Raw genomic sequence first — 25,506 nt, 5'->3', positions numbered from 1 at the left:
CAGGGAGACCGTGGCCATGAAGGGATGCACAATTAAATAATCCTCCATTTGTATACAGGGGCCTAACGTATAGCAAGAAAACATCCCCCACACTATTACACAGCCACCACGAGCCTGAACCATTAATGCAAGGCAGGATGGGTTTATGGATTCATGTGGTTTTATTGCTCCATTACTGCTTTAATATAGTGACAAAATTAAGTCACCACTGATTGACATGTCATTACAGAATGCAACACTGGTTAACATGTTAGCTGGTAGGGAAATCACACCTGGAATAGTTTTTCAGGAAAGCTGTATCATGGCTAAAATCGAGCAGGAGACTAAATAAAATATTGCCCACCCCAAAAAAATTTTTCCTGAATTTATGGAAGGGTTTAAACACATCAGCTCTGGGACTTTAGCTTTGTGAGACACCCTGAGTTTTAGGAGCTGCCGCTCGACCCCCGCCCTGACCCGTGTGTCACCTGTCCGTGTCGGGGCCATTCTTGGCAATGATCATCTTCAGCTTTCCCAGGCCTCCCACGGGGGCCCGGTCCGTGCCAGTGGTGAACTGAAGGAACAGCCTCTTTTGTTCCTCTGGGAAGGAGTGCACCGTTTCCCAGAAATCCCTGGGGAAGTACACAGACAGAACCTTGTTGTACACTTCATTCTATATTATCAGTACATGTTTCCATAGTTGGGCAAGTATCTTAAATTGGATGTTCAAAATAATGAAAACTAAAAACAGAAAATGTATGTATCAAATCTATGGGTAGCCTATTTATTTACATATACCAGTTGTCATTGTGAGGCTGCAAAAACAAATGTCACCCATTTTACATGATGAGGCAATGGTAATTATTGTAATTTGTTTTACTTTCATTTTTATTTAAAGAGAGAGGCCCTTGTCAGAGGCCCTTGTCAGAGGCCCTTGTCAGAGGCCCTTGTCAGAGGCCCTTGTCAGAGGCCCTTGTCAGAGGCCCTTGTCAGAGGCCCTTGTCAGAGGCCCTTGTCAGAGGCCCTTGTCAGAGGCCCTTGTCAGAGGCTTGACATCAAATGGAAGTGTTAAAGTAGTGCCTGAGGGCACTACTCTAACGTGAAATATTTCCTTACTTAATGATGCGAGACTCTCGGTTGTAGCCCCCGTCATATTCTGTTGTTTCTTCAAGCGCTTGAAAATCGAGGTTCTGTGTTTGGAGTAGAGCACAGAAAAGCATTTAAAGGTTGGTATTTGTCTTTGTGTGTGTGTGTGTGTGTGTATGGAGGGGTGGGGGTGTTCCAGCCTTACTCTGCTTCCGCAGATGAGCAGCTCAATTTCCTCAGGCCGGAATAAATACTTTAAAGGCGACTCATTTGTGACCATGTGAAAACCTCTTCTGAATGCTTTAAACTGCTTTTCTATGCTTTTGTTCAGTATGTAATCCGCATACTGAGACACAAAATCCTGTGAATGACAGAAAGAGAAGAGATGTCACCTTTGTTGAACAGAAATAATAACATTTTTATATACGACAACCTGGAGAGCCACAGTGTCTTATCTGTACATGATCATACAACATAGGGCTCATGCTTTGATTTTGGCACAGATTTTCTCTCGTATATGATGACGTCCTTGTACAATGGCCAGATCACACTAACTTCAAATACTTAAAGATATATACTTCAGATCAGCAGATAAATTGCACTGATCATATGCACTGAGGTCAAATGGTCTTTCCTTCAAAATTTAAAGGCAGGCTGTATGTACAATTACCAAGCACAGGCACATGGGACGCACAAATAGATCAGCTCCATGCACTGGAATGAACTTAGCCAAACGTTCTCCATTTTTGCGGTCGGTCACTCGCCTTCCTGTTCTCGTTGGTGACAGGGAACTTGTCTCCGTTCTCCTTCAGGTCGTACATGAGGGGGTTCCCGAAGATGTCGGTCTGTGATATCTGAAAGGTGATCATCATGTCCTCCTCCACGCTGCCCTCATACTCCAGGAGCTCTTTCAGGCTCTGGTGCTGGACCTGCCGTGCCCAGAGAGGAACCACACGTCCTATATCAACATGGAACTCAGCACAGGACCCCATTACAAAACCATCAGCAGAGGAAAAGTGTAATGCAGATAATTTAGTACTTCACAGTTGCAGTTTAAATTGAAGCACAGTTTCAGTTTAACAGAAAAGAAATTGCAGCATACAGTCCCCCTCCGAAAGTATTGGAACAACAAGGCCAATTCCTTTGTTTTTGCAATACACTGAATACATTTGGGGTTGAGATAAAAAGATGAACACGAGACTTAAGATTTTAGAATTTCAGCTTTTGTTTCCTGGTATGTACACCCTGACGTGTAAACTACTTCAAACATAGCACCTTTGGTATCAGATTACCCAATTTTTAGGTGAGCAAAAGTATTGGAACAGAGAGTTTAAGTAAATGACAGTAAATAACACTTAATATTTGGTAGTATATCCCTTGCTTGTAACAACTGCAACAAGCCTGCGACCCATTGACATCACCAAACTGTTTCAATCTTCTTTTGTGATGCTTTTCCAGGCTTTTACTGCAGCTTCTTTCAGTTGTTTCAGTTTGTTTCGGGGGATTTGTCCCCCTCAATCTCCTCTCTAGGAGGTTAAATGGGGTTAAGATCTGTGATTGACTTGACCAGTCTAAAACCTTCCACTTTTTCTCCCTAATGAAATTCTTTGTTGTGTTGGCAGTGTGTTTTGGGTCATTGTCTTGCTGCATGATGAAGTTCCTCCCAATTAGTTCATGAGTTGAATTATCAATTATCAATAGAGAGTAGTGAGCCCACTCCAGAAGCAGCAGTGCAAGACCAAGCCATAGCATGTCCTCCACCATGCTTCACCTATGAGCTTGTATGTTTTGGACCCTGAGCACATCCGTTTCTTCTCCACAATTTGGCCTTTCCATCACTTTGGTAGTTAATCTTGGTCTCATCAGTCGATAAAACTTCCAGAACGTTTGTGGCTCATCTCTGTACTTCTATTGTAATCTCACTTTCCGATTCTTACTACTGATGGGTGGTTGAATCTTGTGGTATAGCCTCTATATTGCTGCACTCTAAGTCTTCTTCGAACGGTTCATTGAGATACCTTCACTTCTGCCCTGTGGAGATTGTGATGTCACCGACTGATATTTTGGGGGTTTTCTTCACAGCGCTCACAATGGCTGTCATGAACTGCTGCTGTTTTCCTTGATCAACCTGTTCAATGTCTGTTGCTCAGTATGTCAGTGGTTTCTTTTCTTTTCAGGGCATTCAAAGTTGTTGTACAAGCTATGCCCAATGCTTGTGCAATGGCTCTGATCAATTTCCGATCTTTTCTAAGCTTCAAAATGGCTTGCTTTTCTCCCGCTGGTCTTAATGTTGGTTTTCAAATGCTGTTTTCACGGGCAAAACCCATGGCTAAAAGGAAGAGTAGACATTCGGAACTATTTATTGTTTAACTAATCAATCTAACAGGCCACATCTCGGCAACAAAACACCTGTCAGTCATACGTTCCAATACTTTTGCTCACCTAGAAAATGGTATGATACAAAAAGTTATATCTTCTAAGTTGTTTAACAAATCTAAAGGAAATAAAAGCTGAAATTCAGATCGGTCATCTCATGTACATTTTTTTACCTCAAACTCAATTGTCTTCAGTGTATAACAAAAACAAAATGATTGACCTTGCTGTTCCAATACTTTTTGAAGGGACTGTATGTACCCATAGGGAAATCTAATATCTGTATCATATACACTCAGTGAGCATTTCATTAGGTAATTAGACTTATTTTTCAAGTCTTCTGCTGCTGTAGCCTATCCACTTGTTGTGCGCTCAGAGATGCTCTTCAGCATACCACTGTTGTAATGTGTAGTTATTTGCATTATTGTCAAATTCCTGTCAGCTTCGACCAGCCTGGCCCCTCTCCTCTGACCTCTCTTATTAGTAACGGGTTTCTGCCTGCAGAACTGCTGCTCACTGGATGTATTTCGTTTTTCACACCATTCTCTGCAGTCTCTAGAGACTGTTGTGTGTGAAAATCCCAGGAGATCAGCAGGTTCTGAGATACTCAAACCAACCTGACTGGCACCAACAATCATTCCACGGTCAGTCACTTAGATCACATTTCTTCCCCATTCTGACATTTGGTCTGAAAAACAACTGAACCCCTTGACCACGTCTGCATGCTTTAATGCATTTAGTTGCTGCCACATGATTGGCTGATTCAATATTTGCGCTAACAAACTGGTGTACAGGTCTACCTAATAAAGTGATCACTGAGTGTATATTAGTCTTGTGTGTGATGAAGTATGAATGAATAGTGTGATGAGTATAACGAGGACTTCAGGGTTATGAATTATTGTGGCTAAAGCTGTAGCCTACACAACAAAAGCATGTTTCTCTTTTATATCATCATCACCAAGAAAATAGCCAGAAATAAGCATAAAACATCAACTTGCCATACACACATACCGAAAATTAGTTTGGACATAGCCAATTGAACTTGCACATGCTTTCAAATTTCATTTCAGGAATTAAACTTGGTTCTCTACAAAAGTATTGGATTCGCACATGCATCCTATAAGCAACAACATGCAGATCAATCTTAGCTATCTACCTAACTCAAAAGGAAGCCCAATAGATCCGCTTCTACAAGCTAGACTAGTTTTTTCGGTAGCCTAAAAGTTAAATGTGCTAACATTAACTTACATCTGCTTCAGTCCGTGTTCTTCTCTTCTTTAAAACTCCTCCACCGATCAAAACAATATCAGATTGTAATTCTTGTACTATTCTGCCAAAGATATTGTTCTGCTCCAACAATATCTCGGTGATATTTTTCAAGAATGTTCAAGATTAATCAACTGAGTGGACCCAATCAAAAGAGCACCTTCAACCTCTAATACCACAGTCCAGCAATATACCTTCTGGTCACCTCTTTAAAAAAATAAGCAAATAACAATTGGAGACTGAAGAAATACCGGATGAGAATCTGCCAGGTCCCGGAAGGTTCCTTTCTTGCCCATCAGCTTGCGGTAGACTCCCATGGGGAAATGTACATCCAAGATGCAGTTGTTGTAAATGGCCAAGCCCAGGACAATGCCAATTAGTGTGAACTGGCCCTCCGTCTCAAATGAGGATGGGTTAAACCAGAACAGTTTTGTACTTTCGTCGTATGCAAACATTCCTACAGGAGACAGAAGCAGACATCAAAACAGCTACAAAACAGTTCACACCATTAAACTAAATTGTTCAATACAATGGTGCCAAAAAACCCCCCAAAAAACATAATTAAATAGATTTATTTCCGATGTGTTTCCAAATGAATGTGGAAATAAGAAATGAAAATATTTTTAAGTGCAAACAAGAATTAAATGAGATTATCAATGATTTAATGTGGAAACAAATGTTGCATCTAATTATTTTATTTACAATTCAAGAGCTATGTATTAACCCAAGAGCTATACATTATAAAGAAAGGTGTGTGTATGGATGGTCGGTGGGCACAAACTATGTTCCTGACACGAATACTCAAAATCATTATAATAAAATAGCTATGGTGTCCTGTCATCTAAAAACAAATATATTCCCATCTATCAACAATGTTACAAAAAAATTAATTAGAGTGATTAGCAACTGCGCTATCATTTAGGATAGGCTAGGCTCTAGGTTAAAAGGAAAGCAACTGGAATTCCACAATTTCTCACCAATATCTGGGTTGAATATCTCTTCGACTACAAGCTGAAAGAACTCTTTGGAAACTCCTCCTTCGTCTACGCCTTGCTCTCCCTCGAACTCCACGTAGAGCTGTTTCTTCAAGTCTGCAGGATTCTCCATGGCAATCATCTCAAGCTAAAGCAGAGAAACAACAACATGGATTAAGACCAGTACATTCCGGAAATGTAATCCAATACTATCCAATAGACTTAACGGTAAGCCTGTTGGTCCTCCTAAATCAGCTGTGTCAGCACTGGCAATCAAAACAGTCAAAGTAGCATTAAAAAAAACAATTAAATAAAACTCTGGACCTCTGGAAAGTAAAATAAAAAATTATCTCTGGAAAGAGTGCTGAAAAAGTGCTATGCCATTGACATCCATAGCATAAAGATGACAAAAATATCATTAGTCATTTCAGCCGATGACATTTACGAAATAACAATCAAAAGCAACCTTGGGTTGCACGGAGAAAACTAAAAATACCCTACATTGCATCCTCAGGAACAAATAATATAGCCTAATTCTATAACATCATGACATCAATCATGAGGTTGTCATTACCAGTTTTAACATACAGTGCCCTCCATAATGTTTGGGACAAACCACAATTTTAGGTTTGGAATCACATAATTATAATGCCATTAAAGTGCACACTCAGATTTTAATAAAGGGTACTTTTATACTTTTTTTGCTTCACCATGTAGTAGGGATGGGCATTTCAGTATTTTCATGTTTCGTTAAATGCCTAATTTAATTGATTAACCGTTTAAAGGGAATGAAACCCCAGCTTTTTCCCAGTCTCCACCCACTGCACAATTTAAAAAGATTTGGAACATGGCGGCGGTGGGTTGGCATTCAGTGAAGTCAGTCAAGAATAACCAGAAGCGAATGGAAAAATAAGATGAATTAATCTTATGAAAACCCATGTCGACTACATTATAATCCATAACCATGAAAAATAGACTGACTAGCTAGACTAACTAACCAGACTACGTACTTGATCATAATCCTTTGGTTTCACTTTTAAACATCACGTTGCAGAAGCGGTGTTAATTACTTTCATAGGCAAATGCCGTTAGCTGTACTTTTCTTGGCAATGCAATGAAAGTCCAAATTTGGCTATTAATCCTTTTCTGTGCGGTAAGCCACACAGTGGCTTTCTGGTGTTTTGAAAATCGTTCTAAAAAGAATTACATTTTTGAGTGGCCAACTCAATTACCCAATCGGAACCTAATTGAACATGCCTTTCATATGCTGAAGAGAAAACGTAAGGGGACTAGCCCTTCAAGCAGTCATTGCATTCAAAGGAAGAAAATACTAAACCTGACTACTTTCATTTAAATAACATTGCTGAGTCCCAAACATTGTGGTGCACTGACACAGGGAGACCATGTAAAAGCATTGCTGTAAGTTCTGCAAATGTGCAATTTAACCATGTGATTACAAATCTAAAATTGTGGAGTACAGAGGCAAATAAACAACTTGTCCCAAGTTATTATGGAGGGCACTGTATTTGAGAAAATCGTACAGTTAACAGTACATACGAATGAGTGAGAAAATGTTCCAGGATAGGTCTGTAGCACTGAGCATTTGTTTTTCTTCTAAAAGCATTAAGTAATGTCCTCTACATGGAGCTCTAACGTGCGTTGTGCATTTACGTCTTTGTTTAACTGACTTGTGCAATAACTGCCACACAAATAAATTGGGAAAATGAAAAAAACCCAGTGGTTGTGGCCTCACAGTTCATACTAAAGTCTAGCATAGTCTGAAAAAAATATTGATATTTCAATGATAGGCTATCGGCTGGTTGCTTGCAACATCCAATTCTCCATGTACAAGAAATGTCCTGACATGAATTTTATTTTCACGTCAGTTCAATGTCAGACTAAATGAAGGTAGGATCACATTCCTATATGCAAAATAATGGGAAATTATCCAGAAATGTTTCTTATAAAAGGCCAAATATGCCACAAACTGCACATCTGGACTTGGGACCCATTGCTTGTTCCCTTATGTATAAACTTTCCATTTACAACGTGACATGATACATCAGAGCCACAGAGCATTTGCTTTACGGTGAGTTTGTGTTGGAGGCTGCCGTTGCAGGACTCACCCTGACAAGGGCGTCATCAATGATGTGGTCCCTGCGCACCTTGAGCCGCAGGTAAGGGTTGAGCTGCTGGCCCTGAACCAGACTGTAGAGGACCGTGATGCGCCTCTCGCTGTACATTCGGATCCTGTTGTCATAGTACAGGCCCAGGTTCTTGGTGACAGCGTTCAGGATGAAGGGACAGGTCATGAAGGAGAACTTGTTCTCAGTCTCCACCTTGAAAAAGGTGTAATCCTTGTCCATCTCTAACACGTCATTGAGTGGCTCGTTGACAAACTCCTCGAAGGGGATTAGGGGCCGCCGGCAGTCGGTGGTCTTAACGCCCAGCTCCGTCTCCAGCGGGTCCACCCGAGGGCCCTTCTTGTTCCGTCGCTCCTCTCCCAGCAGCTCCTGGAGGTCACTTGACTCCGGTACAGGCTCGTCGTCCTCTTCCTCGTTGTGTCCCATGTCAAGGTCCCCGCCCAAGACATTTGCATAGTAGACGATTTTCAAGCACTTGGTAGCAGCGGCAACAGCGTCATCGTCATTGACCAGGTTGCGGCTGTTGAACTCGTTGCTGATCACCTTGTAGGTGATGAGCTGCTGGAAGGTCTCTACCATGCGCCGGATCTGCTCGGCGCCGTACCGTGACCAGAGCCGTGCCAGCTTGGCCTGAGCTGGCAGGGGCAGCTTGCTCATCGCCTTGCAGAAGAGTGGCAGTGCAATCTCCAGATACTCGGGACTGTGAAGGTTGCTGTTCTCCATCACAATGATGAAAAGGTTCAGGTAGTTGGGGTCCCGCGAGTACACGTTGTGGTAGGTCAGGTCGCATTCTACGTTGGGTGACAGGTAAACCAGCGCATTGAGAAAGGCTGCTTCAATCTTCTCATTGGCCAGCAATCTGTTGTAGACCCGCCTCACAGCGCCGATGTCCACCGAAACCTCATCGGGCCCAAGCTTTTGTGCACTGCTGTCACCTTCAGAGGCACCTTCTAGTGTCCCAGCCATGGCTGAGGCGGAACAGGCGGCCTTCTCCTTCTCATCCTCATCCTTGTCCTCATCTTTGGCCTGGAGGGACTTGAGCTCCTCCTTTGTATGATGTTTGGCCTTGCGGAAGCTCTGCACCAGGCCCTCCGCACTGGAGAAGATCCTGCCAATCACACGGATCAGCGGGGAGTAGTCATCCTTTTCTCTGCAGATGTCCAGGATCTCGTACACCTTCTCCTCCGTCAGATAATTCAAATCTGTGAGACGGGGGCAACAATGAGCAAATAATTGGTGCTGCAGTAGTGTTAGCCAATGAGCTCATTGTTCCAACAAGGAAACCAGTTTCTGCTCAAGAATGGACAGAGGTAGAAGTAGTAATTCACCATGACCTGAGTAATTATCAGTACACCATCAAATCACTTTCTGGCTTGAATGGCCACCTCCAACTGGGAGGATCACGATGTGTACCAGCAATGGGCATCCCCAGCAGTCACATCAGAGTCATCTTTCCAGGCTCATACCACAATAAGGTTAAGAACCTGACCCTATGTTACACTGGTAGAAAAACATTCAACTTCAAGTAATTCCTAACCAATAATAACCTAACCTTACTCATTAACAGGTTACTAATATTTGGGGATGGAAAGGAGACGAAAATGGTTCGCTTGTGGAATAATGGAAAAGAGGGAAATAAGTGAGGCTATATTACTACTTCCTCACAAAAGATTAATTAATCTCCAAGAGATCACCTCATTCATGAGAATTAAGAATTATTCTCATTCATTCATGAGAATTAAGATTTTAATAACAGACCTTTCACAATAGTTAAAAGTGAAGAAATTGTAAATAATGGCAAACGGTGTCAAATAAACGAAGTGCAGGAGCCGCAATCATTTCTTTCACTATAGACCTCCCAATTTCTAGTGCCTGTTCACAGGTAGATTGCACGCCCATTTGTTTTCCATTAGTTGAGAGGCCAGAAGAGCATGGATGTGAGCTTGCATCATTAGAATGGGTTATGACTAACACACTTCACTGCAGTAAGAGGCATATGTATTCTTATCTACTAGAGCGGAAGAGTGAAAAGCAGTAGGAGGCTATTTCACTGTGAAGCTGTGGCTCCTTCAGGTTAAGAAATAGCTTATATGCACTCTGAAATAAAAGAGAATAGAACAGAGTGAACTCCAAGGGCACAATAATACAACAAATCACAAGAGGCTTCGAGGTCAGTTGACGCTGCTTTTCCATAAAACACAAGTTTAGAAATTTTAAAGCCTTATATACATCTCTCTCTCTCTCTCTCTCTCAACAAAGGCATTCATCTAATTTTTAACAACTTGTCCAGGCACACGCCAATGCTTTTTTACCACAGTCATGACAAGCAGACAAGAGTCTTTGGCATGAAGCGTCAGCTTCAAACTTGCGCAAGCTTTCAAGTTGATCTTACTGGCCTGTGGAAAGGCACCTATTGAGGAGAGTGAGTATATAACACATTAGACCATGGGTGGTTAACCCTGGTCCTGGAGAGCACCAAGGCTTGCTGGTGCTCATTGTTGCTTGCAAAAAGCAGCAAATCCCATAGGTTTCCAAGACTTTAGTCACTGTCAAGCTGGCCAGAAGCAGAAGTGAGTCAAGTGTCAAGGGTCAACGGTTGGGGCCTCACCTTTCAAGTCATCCTTAATTGGGTGCAGATCTCTGTGGTTCATCTTCCTGTCGCTGCAGGCTGACTTGTGGCGAGGTCCCTTGGCACTGTTCTCCAGGTAGGCGGACGTGGTTCCTTTTTTGGAAGGGTGAGGGTCGCACAGTTTCGCGTTAATTTTGTACAGCTCCAGGGCCTTCACGGCGGCCGCGTTGTTGTCCATGCGACAGAAGCCGGGACAGGAAGCACAGAACTCGTTGGTGCAGGCCTCATTTCCGCAGCCCTCCGTTAATTGGTGGTAGTAGCGCTCTATCAGATGCTTTGCAGCCGCTCGCTTCCTATGCCAAATAAGTAAACATTGATTAGGACTAAGCTACGGATGGTCAGTCCCAACAGCATTACATTACATTCATTTTCATACACTCTTATTCAGAGTGAGGAAAAACAAAAAAAATGAAAGCTTCCCCACAAGCTAAATGAACAAACAGTAATATAGAGCAGATGAGCGACACTGCTAGACCAGATAATGTACGTACATACACATCCATAAACAAACAAGGATCAGTACACATACAGTCCCCTCCAAAGGTATTGGAACAGTAAGCCCTATTCCTTTGTTTTTGCAATACACTTAATACATTTGGGGTTGAGATACAAGTTCAGAATTTCAGCTCGTATTTCCTGGTTTTTACATCTAGATTCTAGTAGTTCTACTTAGAACATAGCACCTTTGGTATCAGACCATCCAATTTTTTGGTGAGCAAAAGTATTTGAACAGAGAGTTTAAGTAAATAATTAATATTTGGTAGCATATCCCTTGCTTGCAATAACTGCATCAAGCCTGCAACCCATTGACATCACCAAACTGTTGCATTCTTCTTTTGTGATGCTATAACAGGGTTTTACGGCAGCCTCTTTCAGTTGTTATTTGTCGGGGGATTTTCCCTTCAATCTCCTTTCAGGAGATGAAATGCATTTGGGTTCAGGTCTGGTGATTGACTCGGTCAGTCTAAAACCTTCCACTTTTTGTCTCTAATGAAGTCCTTTGTTGTGTTGGCAGTGCACTTTGGGACATTGTCTTGCTGCATGATGAAGTTCCTCCCAATTAGTTTGGATGCATTTGGCAGAAATAATGTTTTTGTAGACTTCATTATTCATCCTGCTGCTACGGTCATGAGTTACATTATCAATAAAGATTAGTGAGCCCACTCTAGAAGCAGCCATGTAAGCCCAAACCATGACACTTTCTCCACCATGCTTCACAGATGAGCTTGTCTGTTTTGGATTATAAGCAGATCCCTTCTTTCTCCACACTTCGGCCTTTCCATCACTTTGGTAGAAGTTATTCTTGGCCCCAGTCAATAAAATGTTTGTGGCTCATCTCTGTACTTCTTTGCAGATTCTTACTACTGATGAGTGGTTTGCATCTTGTAGTCCAGCCTCTAAGTCTTCTTTGAACGGCTGATTGAGATACCTTCAACCCTGCACTGTGGAGATTGTTTGTGATGTCACTGATTGATGGGGTTTTTCTTCACAGCTTTCATAATGTTTCTGTTATCAGCTGCTGTTGTTTTCCTTAGTCAACCTGTTTGATGTCTGTTGCTCAGTACACCAGCGTCACCAGAGAAGACACCCAGCAACTGGTGAGGTCCACAAATCACAAACTTCGAGCCGTCATTGCATGGAAAGGATATGCAAAAAAATACTAAACATGACTACTTTCATTTACACAACATCCCAAACATTATGGTGCCCTGAAATGGGAGTACTACGTATGAACACTGCTGTAATTTCTAATGGGTGAAACCAAGATGTATAAAAATGCCCGTTCTTAAAATCTGGCAATGTGCACTTTAACCACATGATTTTTAAGAATCTCAAATTGTGGCCGAGGCACATTAAAAAGAAATTGGTCTTTGTCCCCAACATCATGCATAATTATCTGATGATATAGCTAAATGTTAACACCGAGAGCTGACAGCAGAAGGTGGGGGACTTTTCAGAAAACCTTCACAGCTCTTTGGGAGCATTTTGTTGGCATTTTAGATACTAAAACCAGGAAAAGAAAGCTGATGTGTGAGGGCCTTTAAAAGCATTTTACTTTCAATTTGAAGTATGGGGCATTGACTGTGCAAAGGATGCTTCATTACTGCGTGTTCATTGTATGGAACTTAACTCAACATAGGAATATTCTCAAATGTAATGGCTTACTTTGGAAAACAGATTTGTTCCATATTTAGAATCTCAGTTGCCAATATAGTCCCTCTGGAAATGTCATAACATTTAGAATTTTCTTAATGTTTTTAAGACGTGACTAAAATAACTTACACAGAATATTGCATTTGTCAGCAAAGGCAAGCTATTTGGGAAGAGCACATGGGTAAGTGGTCACACTGTTATTCTCCAAAACAAGAGAATTACGTCAAAAATAGTCATACTAATCTGAAGTGAGGATAGTTTCCTTATTTTCTACCTTCAAAAGTAAAAAAAAAAAAAATACATTCACATTTTCTGTAATAATACAAAAATATCATTTTGAACATTCATACTTAAAAATGTAAAGATGTTCTGAGTAGAATAAAAATGTAGTTCTTTATTAAGATGGCCCTGAGATACAGCCAAAATTAGCATGTCAGTTTGGGGCAAGTTGTCTCCATGACTTGGGAGCAAGTTGTCACATGACAACTTTGCCCCACGATAAACTGACGATAAGCTAACACACAGAACTTGCTCAAAAATCATGATACTGTGTAATCAGCAACTACGTTTCCGATAATAGTACTGTTATTGTAAATTGATAACTATATATTTAAGCAATAACTCACAACAGGCATATAGAATATAGAGGTATACAGAAATTTTATCACAGCTAAGAGGCGTTGTTGGAGCTGTGAGGGCCAATAACTCCTATTTTACACTGCATGCACATGCAGCACAACAGTGGTACATATGCAATACGTCAGCACAGCAATAGGGCTGCAACTAACAACAATTTTGATAGTCAAATAATCTATCAATTATTGATGAATACTTAGGCAGGTAAAAAAAAAAAAAAAAAAAAAAATGAAACAGGTATTTTAACTTTCCTGCTGATATAAAAGATAAATAAAAATTCCAATATTCTTTTTTTGGGTGAACAGGATTGTTATTATACCACGGCTTGGTTAAATACTCTTTCTGATTGGCTGGCATTTCCCAGTAAATGCACGGTAATAATCCACGTCTAGTAGTGGCAGAGAAAGTGGCCTTATCGCCATTCAAAATTTATATGCAAGCTCATTCTACACTACTGAAGATTCCATTCACAACTTGACATAACAGCATCAATTTGGTCAATGTTATCCAGCAGCCACAACATATTTGTTGTTTCTGCCAGATTCTCCAAAACCTTTGGTCTTTTTAGCAGGTATGGATACTATAATTATTATTTCAGATAACCTGCCGCACAGTCCAGTAAAAAGTGGTCGGTCTGTCAAAACGCCTGTCTTGATGAGACCAAGCACGATGACTGGATAATGTTTTCCCTTTAAGGAAATTCTCGCCCACCACAACGAGAACAAAAAATGTCTGGCCTCGCGTATCCCTTTTCAATCAGTTTTTTTCCATGTCGCTATAGAAACGGTTTGGTGTCAACAAATGAATATGATGTGGTCTAGTCATAGTTTCCACATACATAGGTAGTCTACAACAGTGACAGTTTCGCTAACATTAATGTTAACATTAGGTAAATTAACATGAACTAAGATGGACACTGCATGGTTAACATCAGCTAAACTCTAGGTAGTGACAAGGGGTTAAAAGTTGTAGCAGTGTAAGTAGATGTGTACGGTTACCTTGCAGCTACATTTCTTTCAATCTAATGGGCAACATTTTAAAACTGTGATATTTAATGATTTATCCAGACTGTGCAGGTAGTGATCGCTAAACACATCGCTAATTAATATTAGCTAAATTAGCAAGGGTCTCACTATATTCTGCGGATGTGCACACATATAACTGTAATACTCTTTGCACAAAATAATAAAATGGGAATTTAAAAGCGCAGAATTATATATTTGGTTAGTAGCCGTGGCATAAGCGGAATAAACCACCCCAGTTCTAAGGAAATAAACCACTTCAGGGTTGTTTTTGGTTGTGAAGGCGTTGCCATCACGCTCTTGCTCACTTCACTCCAGTAAGCAGTAATGGCTACAAGTCAGAGCATTCCGAGTCAGCATGAAAAACACCCTGACATCACCAACTAATCGACAATTTTAGTCGACTACATCAATTATTTGTTGCACCCCTACACAGCAAGCTGCACAGCATTTTACACCGACATAGGGATGTGATTGTATGCAGTGCATAAGTACACCAGTTTTATATTTTCAAATTCAACCAGCCCCTCCACAAAATAAGACCAGAAAGGTACATTTTCAAAGTTCAGAACTTTTTCATTTTCATTTTCGGCCAGAAAAAATACCACGACGAAAAAAAAACATCTTTTAAGCTGCTTAATAACCATTGGAGGGATCTAGGGAAACACACACAGTCATACAATGATAAAATATAAAAAAAAAAAAAAAAGGAAATTATGTGTACACAGCATTTTAAAGCAAATGCATGTGTTTAAACACTTCACTGTGTGCTACAGCAGGCCTGCAGCACGCAGCAAAAATAGACCTCTGGTCACCTCTGGTCTATTTTTGCTGCGTGCTGGAAGCCTGCTGCAGCAGGCAACGTGCTGCACCCGCATCTAGTATAAATACACACAATCCACTACCATTCTAATTAACGTATTGTGCAGCAGCCATGCCGCAGCTGAATGCTGTGTAAAATGGCCTTAAGTCAACCAGCTACCTTATGGCTCGCATTTTTCACTCCCTGAGAGTTTCACTGATTAGATCACAGGACAAGGAATTAGTAAATGTTCACCTATAGCAAAAAAGATTTGCCAACAACAGATCTGATCGTGATTATTTGAGCTGACCACGATTATTTTACATAATTGTTAGATTACAGTATCTGAAACTCCCCTACGGTTGCAGCAGTTCGACAGCTCTGGGGAAAGTTATGCTGGAGATAATTTAGAGTCATTTTGCTGCGTAGTTTCAGTAGCCAATGTTTAAAAACCAAGCTTATAAAATAATTAAATAATTAATAATTTATATATTCTTCATTTTATAATTATTGTACAATGAAATTGCACCAAACAGTGGATCTGTCATGTAACACCTCAGATGAGTCTAAAACCATTTTAGCGATATTGTGGAAGTTTTGTTAAATTTTGCCAATTCCATCCAGCTTTTCTAATTAGATAATGTGCATAAAAATCTTGAATGGAAACATGCTTTGTGTTTCACCGTTGCATGCATATTAACTTTTGAAAATTAAATCAAGTGTCCTTCTACATTAATCAACTGCCTTGAATCACTTTTTCATTGTGTTATGTACGCCTACATGATAGTTTTAAAACAAGCAAAATAAATTATAAATAAACCAATCTCTGTGCAGGAGGATTGGCTGTGGTTGTGTATTTTGTTTCAGGCCATATCCTGTTTTGGCCATAGTACACTGTTTATGTTGATTATTGTTACCTGTCATTTTCAATCATTTCTTTGTATTTTTCAGTAGTAGGCTTTGTACATTTAAGTTATTAATTTAAGTTATGATTATTGATGTCTTTTTTTTGTTTTGTTTACACAGCAGTAAATTACAAAGCAATTTACTAAGCAATAATGTAAAATGCTATTTTGTTTACAAATGAAAAAACGTCTCTTCTTAGTAGGCTTATCCTCTAAGGAATAAAATGAAAAAAAAAAGACAATTAAATCCTTAATCGCAATTATTTGTATGACAATTAATTGTCAACTAAAATGTCATGATCATGACAGCCCTATATGTATACTTTCATGCTGACTTTCATTTAAGTATCGCCCCTTTTCTTGACACAAGCTTAAAAATGACATACCCAAAATAAAATGGTTGAACCTTTTTGAGTACATGCATAATCCTGGTCCCTTCTGAAAGGTAACCCAGAATTACTAAAGCTAAATTACAGGAGCTCGAACAGTGAAAGTGGAAGCTTTTTTTTCCTCATGGAAAAGATTTTCTGTTTTTGACTGGAAACAGGTTACTGTGATGTGGCTGTTGCGCTTTGACACACAATGGAGCCAAGTCACAACACTGGACAAATCCAAATTTGAGGACAATATCACAAAAAATTTGCATTCTGCATTGTTTTTTCTAATCTATCTCTAGGAATTTTACAAAAAAGTTCGGAGACTCCAAATGGACGCATAGAAACTAAATAAGATTATGGGTCTTATGAAGTGGAATGTACAGCATTTTGCTTACTAAACCTTATCCTGTTTGCACCTCCCCCCACCTGTCATCCACCCCTACCTCTCAGTCCAAAACCCCCTCTCCTTGCAGCTATCCTCAGACAGCAACAGGTCGAGAAGATCATAAAAAATAAGTATAATAATCACAATAATACCATCTCGTACATATTAATTGAGGTCCATTGATGAAGTTGTCATCAAATACCAAACCCCCATCAACAATCAAACACATTCCACCATTTCACATGCAATTTATTATTGCATGTGAAATGCAGGCTAGTTCCATATGTATAAGCAAAATTAATAATAATACAATATTTTGAGAATGTATTTACATGCTCACCAATATAAAATGGGGTCACATCACTGAAAATGCCCTCTTTTGTGTAAACTGTCTTCCTCAGAAATATTCACTCAGACGAGATCAACGTGCCATCCTGACACAAAGTATGTAGAGCCCACTAACAACTGCACAAGCACTACTCACCAATGTGTGAGTTGCTCAAACATCATCATACTGAAAGCACACAAGATCATTTCATGCTGATTTTTTCAAAAGAAATGGATTATGCTCTGTTTTCAGCACTTAATATCATTACACTTTCAGAAAAAAATATTTGAATTCAATGCATTAACGGTCCTCCAAGAGCTCAAGAAAAGTTTCAAATATTTATTTATGCTTATCCATCAGACAAGGCTGATGATGCTTTAGACAGATGTATAACACTGTCAACAGAAGAAAGTGAAATTATTCAAACTTTTAAGGGAAGATGAAGCCATAAGACCATTACTGCGTATAACACTATTTCACTCATAAGAAGGCCAAACATACCAATTTCATTTTAACTGAAAAAAATTGATTGAAGATGTACAGTAAGTGCAAAAGTTATAAAAAGACAACAGTGAAGCATGGTGGAGGTTCCTTGCAAGTTTGGGGCTGCATTTCTGCAAATGGAGTTGGGGATTTGGTAAGAATTAATGGTTTCCTCAATGCTGAGAAGTACAGGCAGATACGTACCCGTCATGCAATACCATCAGGGAGGCATCTGATTGGCCCCAAATGTATTCTGCAGCAGGACAACAACCCCAAACATACAGCGAGTGTCTTTAAGAACTATCTTCAGTGTAAAGAAGAACAAGGAGTCCTGGAAGTGATGGTATGGCCCCCACAGAGCCCTGATCTCAACATCATCGAGTCTGTCTGGGATTACATGAAGAGACAGAAGCATTTGAGGCTGCCTAAATCCACAGAAGAACTGTGGCTAGTTCTCCAAGATGTTTGGAACAACCTACCTGCCAAGTTCCTTAAAAAACTGTGTGCAAGTATACCTAGAAAAATGTATGCTGTTTTGAAGGCAAAGGGTGGTCACACCAAATATTGACTTGATTTAGATTTTTCTTCTGTTCATTCACTTCTTATGTTCATGCATTTTGTTAATTGATACAAATAAACTATTAACGTTTCTATTTTTGAAAGCATTCTTACTTTTCACTCCTGCCAAAACCTTTTGCACAGTACTGTATAACTGAACATGAACCCACACCAGTCAGACAGACCGCAGTGTATTCATGCAAACTAGTGCTGGCCGATACATGTCGATTCAATTGATATTTTCTTGAAGAGCGATTTGAAAAAAATTTAATCAAGTTTTCCTTCCCAGCTCATTGAAATATCTCTCCCCAGGCTCTGACTGCATTACCATTTTCTCTCCATATGCCTTTAGGTGTGACCCCCCACTGTGTGGGTTTCCCTGTGATTCTCAGTAGTCAGCATGATGGAGCGAGGGCCGTGCACAAATGCAAGCGCTATCAAAGTAGTCCAATAAAAAAGTAATGTGACTTCCGCTGTTAGGAAGTGGTTCAGTTTCAGGCAAATGGACACTGGGCAAATCACTTCTGTGTGTAAACTTTGCTGGAGTGAAGTTGCAATAAAGACTGGCAACACACCAAACTATTTTTCCATCTAAAGTGTGTAATGGAGTATGATGAGTGCGTCGAACTCAAGGTAGCAGCAAGCCCTTCTCCCCCACCAAAGCATTGCCCACTGAAACAAACGCCACTAACTGAGTCAATGTTTTGCCGTGTCTCCTATGACAGGACGAGCACCAAGTGGATAGAAATAACGATGGCAGTGGCTTTTCAAACTGCAAAGGGCATGATGCCGATCTACACCGAACAGAAATAAGGTCCATGACACTGCGCAATATGTCAAAGACTGGGAGCTTAAAAGTATGTGCTTACTGACAAGCTATGCATCAGACGACCACACTGATGACACAATTGTGCAAGGCCTGAAAGACAGCCTAAAACCAAGGAAACTAGACAAGGAACAGCAGTTATGCATTGCCAATGACAATGGCTGCAACGTTGTCAAAGCAGAGTCCTTAAACCATTAGTAAAGACTCCAGTGTTTTGGGCACAGACTGCATCTTGCCATTGGTTAGAATACCTTCATAAATATTTTATTAAAATCACTCACTCACTCACTCACTCACTCACACACTCACACACTCACACACTCACACACACACACACACACACACACACACACACACACACACACACACACACACACAGAGAAGACAGGGAAAGAAAAACAACATAGGGCAAGGCGATACCACAACAATAATTGTGTTCTTTTGTAGACAGATTGTAATTCTCCATATACCCCATTTATATACTAGGGCATCGAGAGTTCTCCTCATTTGGTCGGCTTAGTGCCAGCAGTTTATATAGCAAGCAGCTCTTGCAAATCCATTTTCATGCATTTTATTGCATACCATCTGCAACGGGCTGAAAGATCCAAGCTTGATAATTATAAACCATGAACAATGAAGACAGAATGGGCAGAATTTCAAAGCTACTCCCCACAGACATCAGTTTATTTACATCCTCCATTGGGTACCATCCCATTTACTACACCACAGTTCAACAACAACATCCCAAGCAAACAGCATCAGTGCCAATTAGTTCATCATTCACAAATTTTCTGCTTGAGGAAATTAAGGCTCAAACCTTACAACAATATGCAAACAATGTATCCTACAGCTAATGCAGTCAATGCCTCCTCTATCTTGTACGATGGCCATAAAATTAAGACTAGGGGTTTTCAAACTTGCACAAGAGGAATCGTTGAAGCCAATCTCTTGATCTGACAGGTGTTCTTTCAGTTTTTTTTTTTCCTTGAACATAACACAATATAGTCAGGCAGAAGATCACCACACACCTGCCAACTAACATGCTGATCCGGTGCTTCTCAGAAACAGGGCGGTAAACGGAGATGAAGGAATCAGTCTGGAGCACAGCTTTTATTCAACACACACAGTGTCTTCATCAGGGTCAAATAGGAGACGGTAACTTAGCCAAAATTTTAGAGATGTGGCAGAGCCATGATCAGATTGAGCATTAAGACATATGATACCGTTATCCTTATTTTTGGTGAATACTGCAGTCTGGCGCTCTGAGTGCCTTCAACAGATGAGATAAACCAAACCAAATGGCCATTTAAGTGCAATGTGTATGTATGTGTTCATAATTAAAGCAGTTATCCGTGAGCTCCACTACTTCATGTCATAACAGAATGCAGGGTTGTTCCATTGATTTACAGGATAAAAGGATTATAGTCCATTAAAAAAAATATATAATAATAATAATCTTTCTAAATAAATGATTTACGATATAGCATATTACACTAAACTAACGCATTAGTTGACCTAGCCAATTAAAAGCCCTGGGACATGAATATGCAAATTTTGCTCTTTATAGCATGTTATTGCCATTTCTGACACATTGTTGTAAGGGGGTAAAGTATACTTTAAATAAACATATAAATGGCCAGAACCAGCTCAGCCAAATTCAGCTAAATACATATAATATATATAAGCTTACTTACGAGAACTGTGAGCATACAAATGTACCTCACTACTGAACTATGATTCTACAGGTCATCTAATATAAAATAGAAACTTCTTAAAGAGCAACCGGATTTCACTGTTTACCTGAGAGGTTTAATGATTTCTTTCAATGACCATATTATATTGTATAAATGGGAGTCGTATTTGGATGTGTGTATTGCACAATATTTTTCCATGTCAGTTGCTTTTAGCATACACCGCAGCCAAACTTTTGACAATGTAAGCCACATAGTATTATTCATCATAAGCATTATAAATAGGATTCAACCAGTTTGGCCTAGGTACGAAAGCTTACAGTATACAGATTTGAATCATCATATTTTCATCAGTGTGTCGATGTACTGCTTGGTCACAGATGAACTGAACACCTACTGGAAAATACAGCAGATGGCATTTACAGTGAAAGTATGTTATCAGAAAGCAGATAACAAAATAAGATAATAAAATAACCAGCATGCGTTATGCAGACAAGATCTAAATTCCAGTACTTACATTCGGCTTGCTTCAGAGTTTTCTCTGTCAGATTCCTCTAGTGACCTGAAACCGGGTGAGGAAAGGCAAGAGATGAGAATTTCATGTAAATGGAAAAGAATTAGCATACAGTCGCTTCAGAAAGTATAGACCCCTTCACTTTTTGCACATTTTACTGTGCTGTAAATTGATCAAATTGATTTTTGCCCATCAATCTACACTCGATAACCCATAATAGTAAATGCTATTTTGCACATTTACTAAAAAAGAAAGACTGAAATCTCTCATTAATATAAGTATTCAGAACCTAAATTCAGTACTTTGTTGAATTCACAGCAATTACAGTGTGTACTTTGTGTCTTCTTGGGTAAGTCTCTACAAGCTTTGCACACCTGGATTTGGGCAGTTTTCCATTCTTCCTGGCAGATCCTATCAAGCTCTGTCAGATTGGATGGGAAGGGTCTGTGAACTATCATCTTCTGGTCCCTCCATAGTTGTTCTATGAGGTTTAAGTCTGGGCTTTGCTGGGCCACTTAAGGACAGTCAGACTTGTCCCAAAGCCACACTAATGTTGTCTTGGCTTCGGGTAATTGTCGTGCTGAAAATTGAACCTTGGCCCCAGTCTGAGGTTTTGTGCACTCTGGAGCAAGTTTTCTTCAAAAACTGGCTGCGTTCATCATTCCCTCAATTCTGACCAGTCTCTCTGTCCTTGCTGCTGAGAATCATCCCCATAGCACAATGCTGTCACCACCATGCTTCACCATAGGGATGGTATTAGCCAGGTGATGCGCAGTGCCTGGTGTCTGCGAGACATAGTACTTGGAGTTCTGCTTGAAGAGATCCATTTTTGTCTCATGAAACCAGAGAATATTTTTCTTCATGCTCCTTAAAATGCTCCAAGCAGGCTGACATGTGCCTTTTACTCAAGAGTGGCTTCTGTCTAGCCACTCTAACATAAAGGCCTGACTGATGAAGTGGTTGTCATTGCAGCAGGTTCTCTGATCTCTGCAGAGGACTTCTGAGACTCTGTTAGAGTGACCTCCCTGACCAGGGCCCTTCTTGCCCGGTTACTCAGTTTGGCCAGACGGCCAACTCTAAGAAGAGTCCTGGCGATTCCAGACTTATCTTTGCCTCGCCACAATTTTATTGCTTGTGAATTCCTTGGACTTCATGGCCTGGTTTTTGTCCTGACATGCAGTGTGAATTGTGGGACTTTATATACACAGGTGTGTACCTTTCCAAAACTTTGTCCAATCAATTAAATTTGCCACAGGCGGACTCCAATCAAGTTCTAGACACATCTCAAAGATAATAAAAGCAAACAGGATGCACCTAACCACAACTTGAAGTGCCAAAGCAAAGGGTCTGAATTCTTGATAATATATGAGAGATTTCAGTTTTTTCCTGTTTTCATCATCCCCAAACCCAATGCCAACAAACTGATTGTAAGGGTGGCATGAAGACAGCCAGTACTGAGCACAATAAACAAAACCAAGCATCTGCCATTTGACAAATGTTATTGCTATTATGATTGGAAGAGAGTGCTACTGTCAGATGCAAACAAAATATTGGCCATATGCACCATCGACATGTTTGGCGGCAAATGAGGAATGCATACAGGGAGAAGCACCTCATACCTACTGTCAAATATGAAGATGGGTCACTGATGGCGATATCTTTGACGCTGATGGCCACTGTTTAAGTAATGAATTCAGCAAAGTACCAGGACATGGCAGAGAATCTGGTTGAATTGAAGAGGGGGGTCCATAAGTGCTGGATATCAATAATTCTGAAAAGTTCTGAATGAAGGAAAGGTAAGAATCCCTCCAAATGTGTTCTCTAACCTCATCGCAAATTGTAGGAAAGGCTCACGGCTGTCATCTTTCCAGGGGTATATGCATAAAGTATTAAACAAGGGATGCCAATAATTGTGAAACCTGTTTTTTGTTTTTTTTTACATAAATATTTGATATTTGAAAAATTCTGGTTTTTGATTCCACAGAATCATTAATAAAGCATACTACACATATAGGAAAATAGAGTTTACATCAATAACTGTATTTATTTTTTGCAGCATTTTTTCACATACTTGTCAATTTGCTAAGTTAATGGCTTAAGTCTAACAAATGTCTTTCAGCGAACTTATCCCTGGTTATGGGTATGCACTTTGTTGTACGTCGCTCTGGATAAGAGCGTCTGCCAAATGCCAATAATGTAATGTAATGTAATGTAAATGGATACTTTTCTATCACCACCGCCTGTACCAGGAATTACACTTGCAACGTTGTTCATTTCACGAAAAGAAACCTCAATCTGTAAAGCATTACACAGAGTAAACCTCATCACCAGCCTGAGCACGTAGTCCATTAAACCACTGCAAACACCAGCAATCGGGAGGTGTACACCTAACCCCAGGTCACCCCTCTCGCATTGCAGGCGCAACACTACATAGCGAATAAACTCAAGTGGGAGACAACAATCAACAATTAGTTATAGCTACATTATACATTATAAACCAAGTAGCTAACAGTCACTACTACAACATACCAATATTTATACTGCAATTTAAAGCTGCTGTAGCTACTTACTCGTGCATTTATGCCTGCCAATCACAACAACTCCAATATAAAGACACAAAATAACACCAACAATAGAAGCTGGCTAACTACAACATCTAGAATAGTTATTGTAGTTAACGCAGTAGCCGCTATACCGGTCCGATTTTTTACATTTAAGAGGTAACGTTTGGCAACTATACTGCAAAACAACATTAAAACGTTATGAGACATTTTTTAAGAATGTAACGTTAGTTAGCTACTTGTATTATGGCAAACTGTGCTTGGATGCTCCAGAAGCCAATTACCTAGCTAAATTTAGGTATACTTAAGTTAGTTGATCAGCAAGTTCCTCGAGTCAAAGTTATCTACCTAGCCAGCTATGTTACATGTATCAATGGAAATATTACGCTACCATTACTTGTTTAACAAAAAATAAAAAATAGCCATTGGAACGTTAGCTAGCCTATCAACAAACAAACCAAGCCATAGACTGTCTAGGATATCTAGCGTGCGAGCTAATTAAAAAGGGAAACTGGAAACATTAGCGAGCCAGCTAACGAGCAAGTTAGCTTGCTATGCTACGTTTTGACACTGACAGTCAGGCCAAACAGGGTAATGACAGTGCATGTTAGCTCTAGCCAGCTGGCTAAGTTAGCTTTACTGCTGTGATTTCTTGACAGAAGACATTGTTTGAGGCCACTGTTGATACGTAGCTATAATCACTGCTAGCTAGTTACTTTAGCTACTTACGTGGTTCGCTTGCTACACATGAAATTCCACTTTTCAGGCCTAGCTACTTGGCTACCTAACTAAATGTATAGAAGGAAATGGTAGCCAACGACATTTCAGGTTAGCTTGCTAACCAGCTATGGCATTGCGGCAAAATGCACTACACGATTGTGCTAGCTAGCATTAATACTACAAATTAACTACATGCTATACCCTCAACTTCATACAGCTAGATAGCTAATCCAATTTGAACGTGTGCTGTTATAGTTTGACTTCTTCATGCCTCGGTTGTTCCCCAAGATCCCCGCTACTCACCCCAGCAACCTTACCGACCTGTCGTGTTCTCTTGCAGGGGTAGCTTCGGCCTGTGGTGGCGCACACTCACAGTCCTGCTTCTCGTCGGAATTCATACGAGACTTTCTCTCTCAGTTGTTCGTGTCTGTGTTTATGTCCGGGTACGCACGTCCCTCCGAAGTCTTTCACCAAAAGCTATTACTGCTGTAGATACGGTCTATTTCTTAGTTTTCTTGTTTAAATTATTTATGTTTCATTTGTGTATCGTGTCACTCTCCGTTCTACATAAAATAATCTCAGCCATCTTGGTTTCAATAGGGTTGCAATGCCAAAGCGTACCTATCCCATCATGCAGTGGTGTTGTTATTGCTTGGTTCAAAACCAACGACATCCCATCCCCACTGTGATCCCCTCACTCTCACTGAAAAAGGTTTGTTGCACATTTATGGACAGTTTCACAGACATAGCTCTACGTGCCCTTTTTCAGAGAGATGTTGTCTCTATTCCGTATGTCACCGCATATTGGAATCGGTTTGTGAATGATTATAGTGGAAGAAAGTCTGGATGCTTCCCCATAAATACCTAATTGTGAATAGGGTTTAGGAGGTGTCCTTCAAATGTATTCTTAAATACCACACCGCCAATTGCTACATGCAGAAAATTGAAAGAGGCATAAACACAAACTTCTCTTTTTGTGATGAATATCTGGAAACAGTTTTAGACCTATGTTGGCATTGTTATCGCACCAAGAAAGACCATTGCAGATTTGTCTTTGATAATATCTTGAAATAATTTCATTTATTTTGGGAAA

At 40.1% G+C, this 25,506-nt stretch overlaps 1 protein-coding gene across 3 annotated transcripts in view; it reads right to left on the bottom strand.

Annotated features, from left to right (window-relative positions):
* The window catches only part of ube3a (ubiquitin protein ligase E3A), a 29,590-nt gene extending 4,572 nt beyond the window's left edge, over positions 1–25,018 (bottom strand). The window contains exons 1-10 of one of the 3 annotated variants that reach the window (XM_061234850.1): positions 24,717–25,018; positions 21,136–21,180; positions 10,431–10,744; positions 7,805–9,024; positions 5,682–5,826; positions 4,956–5,161; positions 1,830–1,994; positions 1,271–1,426; positions 1,096–1,169; positions 468–611 (exon numbers count right to left, since the gene is read on the bottom strand). In XM_061234850.1, coding sequence (XP_061090834.1) covers positions 468–611; positions 1,096–1,169; positions 1,271–1,426; positions 1,830–1,994; positions 4,956–5,161; positions 5,682–5,826; positions 7,805–9,024; positions 10,431–10,744; positions 21,136–21,180; positions 24,717–24,811 — 2,564 coding nt within the window. In that variant the 5' untranslated portion in view covers positions 24,812–25,018. Of the gene's footprint in view, positions 1–467; positions 612–1,095; positions 1,170–1,270; positions 1,427–1,829; positions 1,995–4,955; positions 5,162–5,681; positions 5,827–7,804; positions 9,025–10,430; positions 10,745–21,135; positions 21,181–22,755; positions 22,856–24,716 lie in introns of those variants that run through there. The other 2 variants (XM_061234851.1, XM_061234852.1) reach the window with 2 other exon arrangements.
* Positions 25,019–25,506: the final 488 nt, after the last annotated feature.

Source organism: Conger conger, chromosome 3 (assembly GCF_963514075.1).
Source record: "Conger conger chromosome 3, fConCon1.1, whole genome shotgun sequence".
NCBI lineage: Eukaryota > Metazoa > Chordata > Actinopteri > Anguilliformes > Congridae > Conger > Conger conger.
The sequence above is the reverse complement of the archived record's forward strand: the minus strand, read 5'-3'. Positions and strand labels throughout refer to the sequence as shown.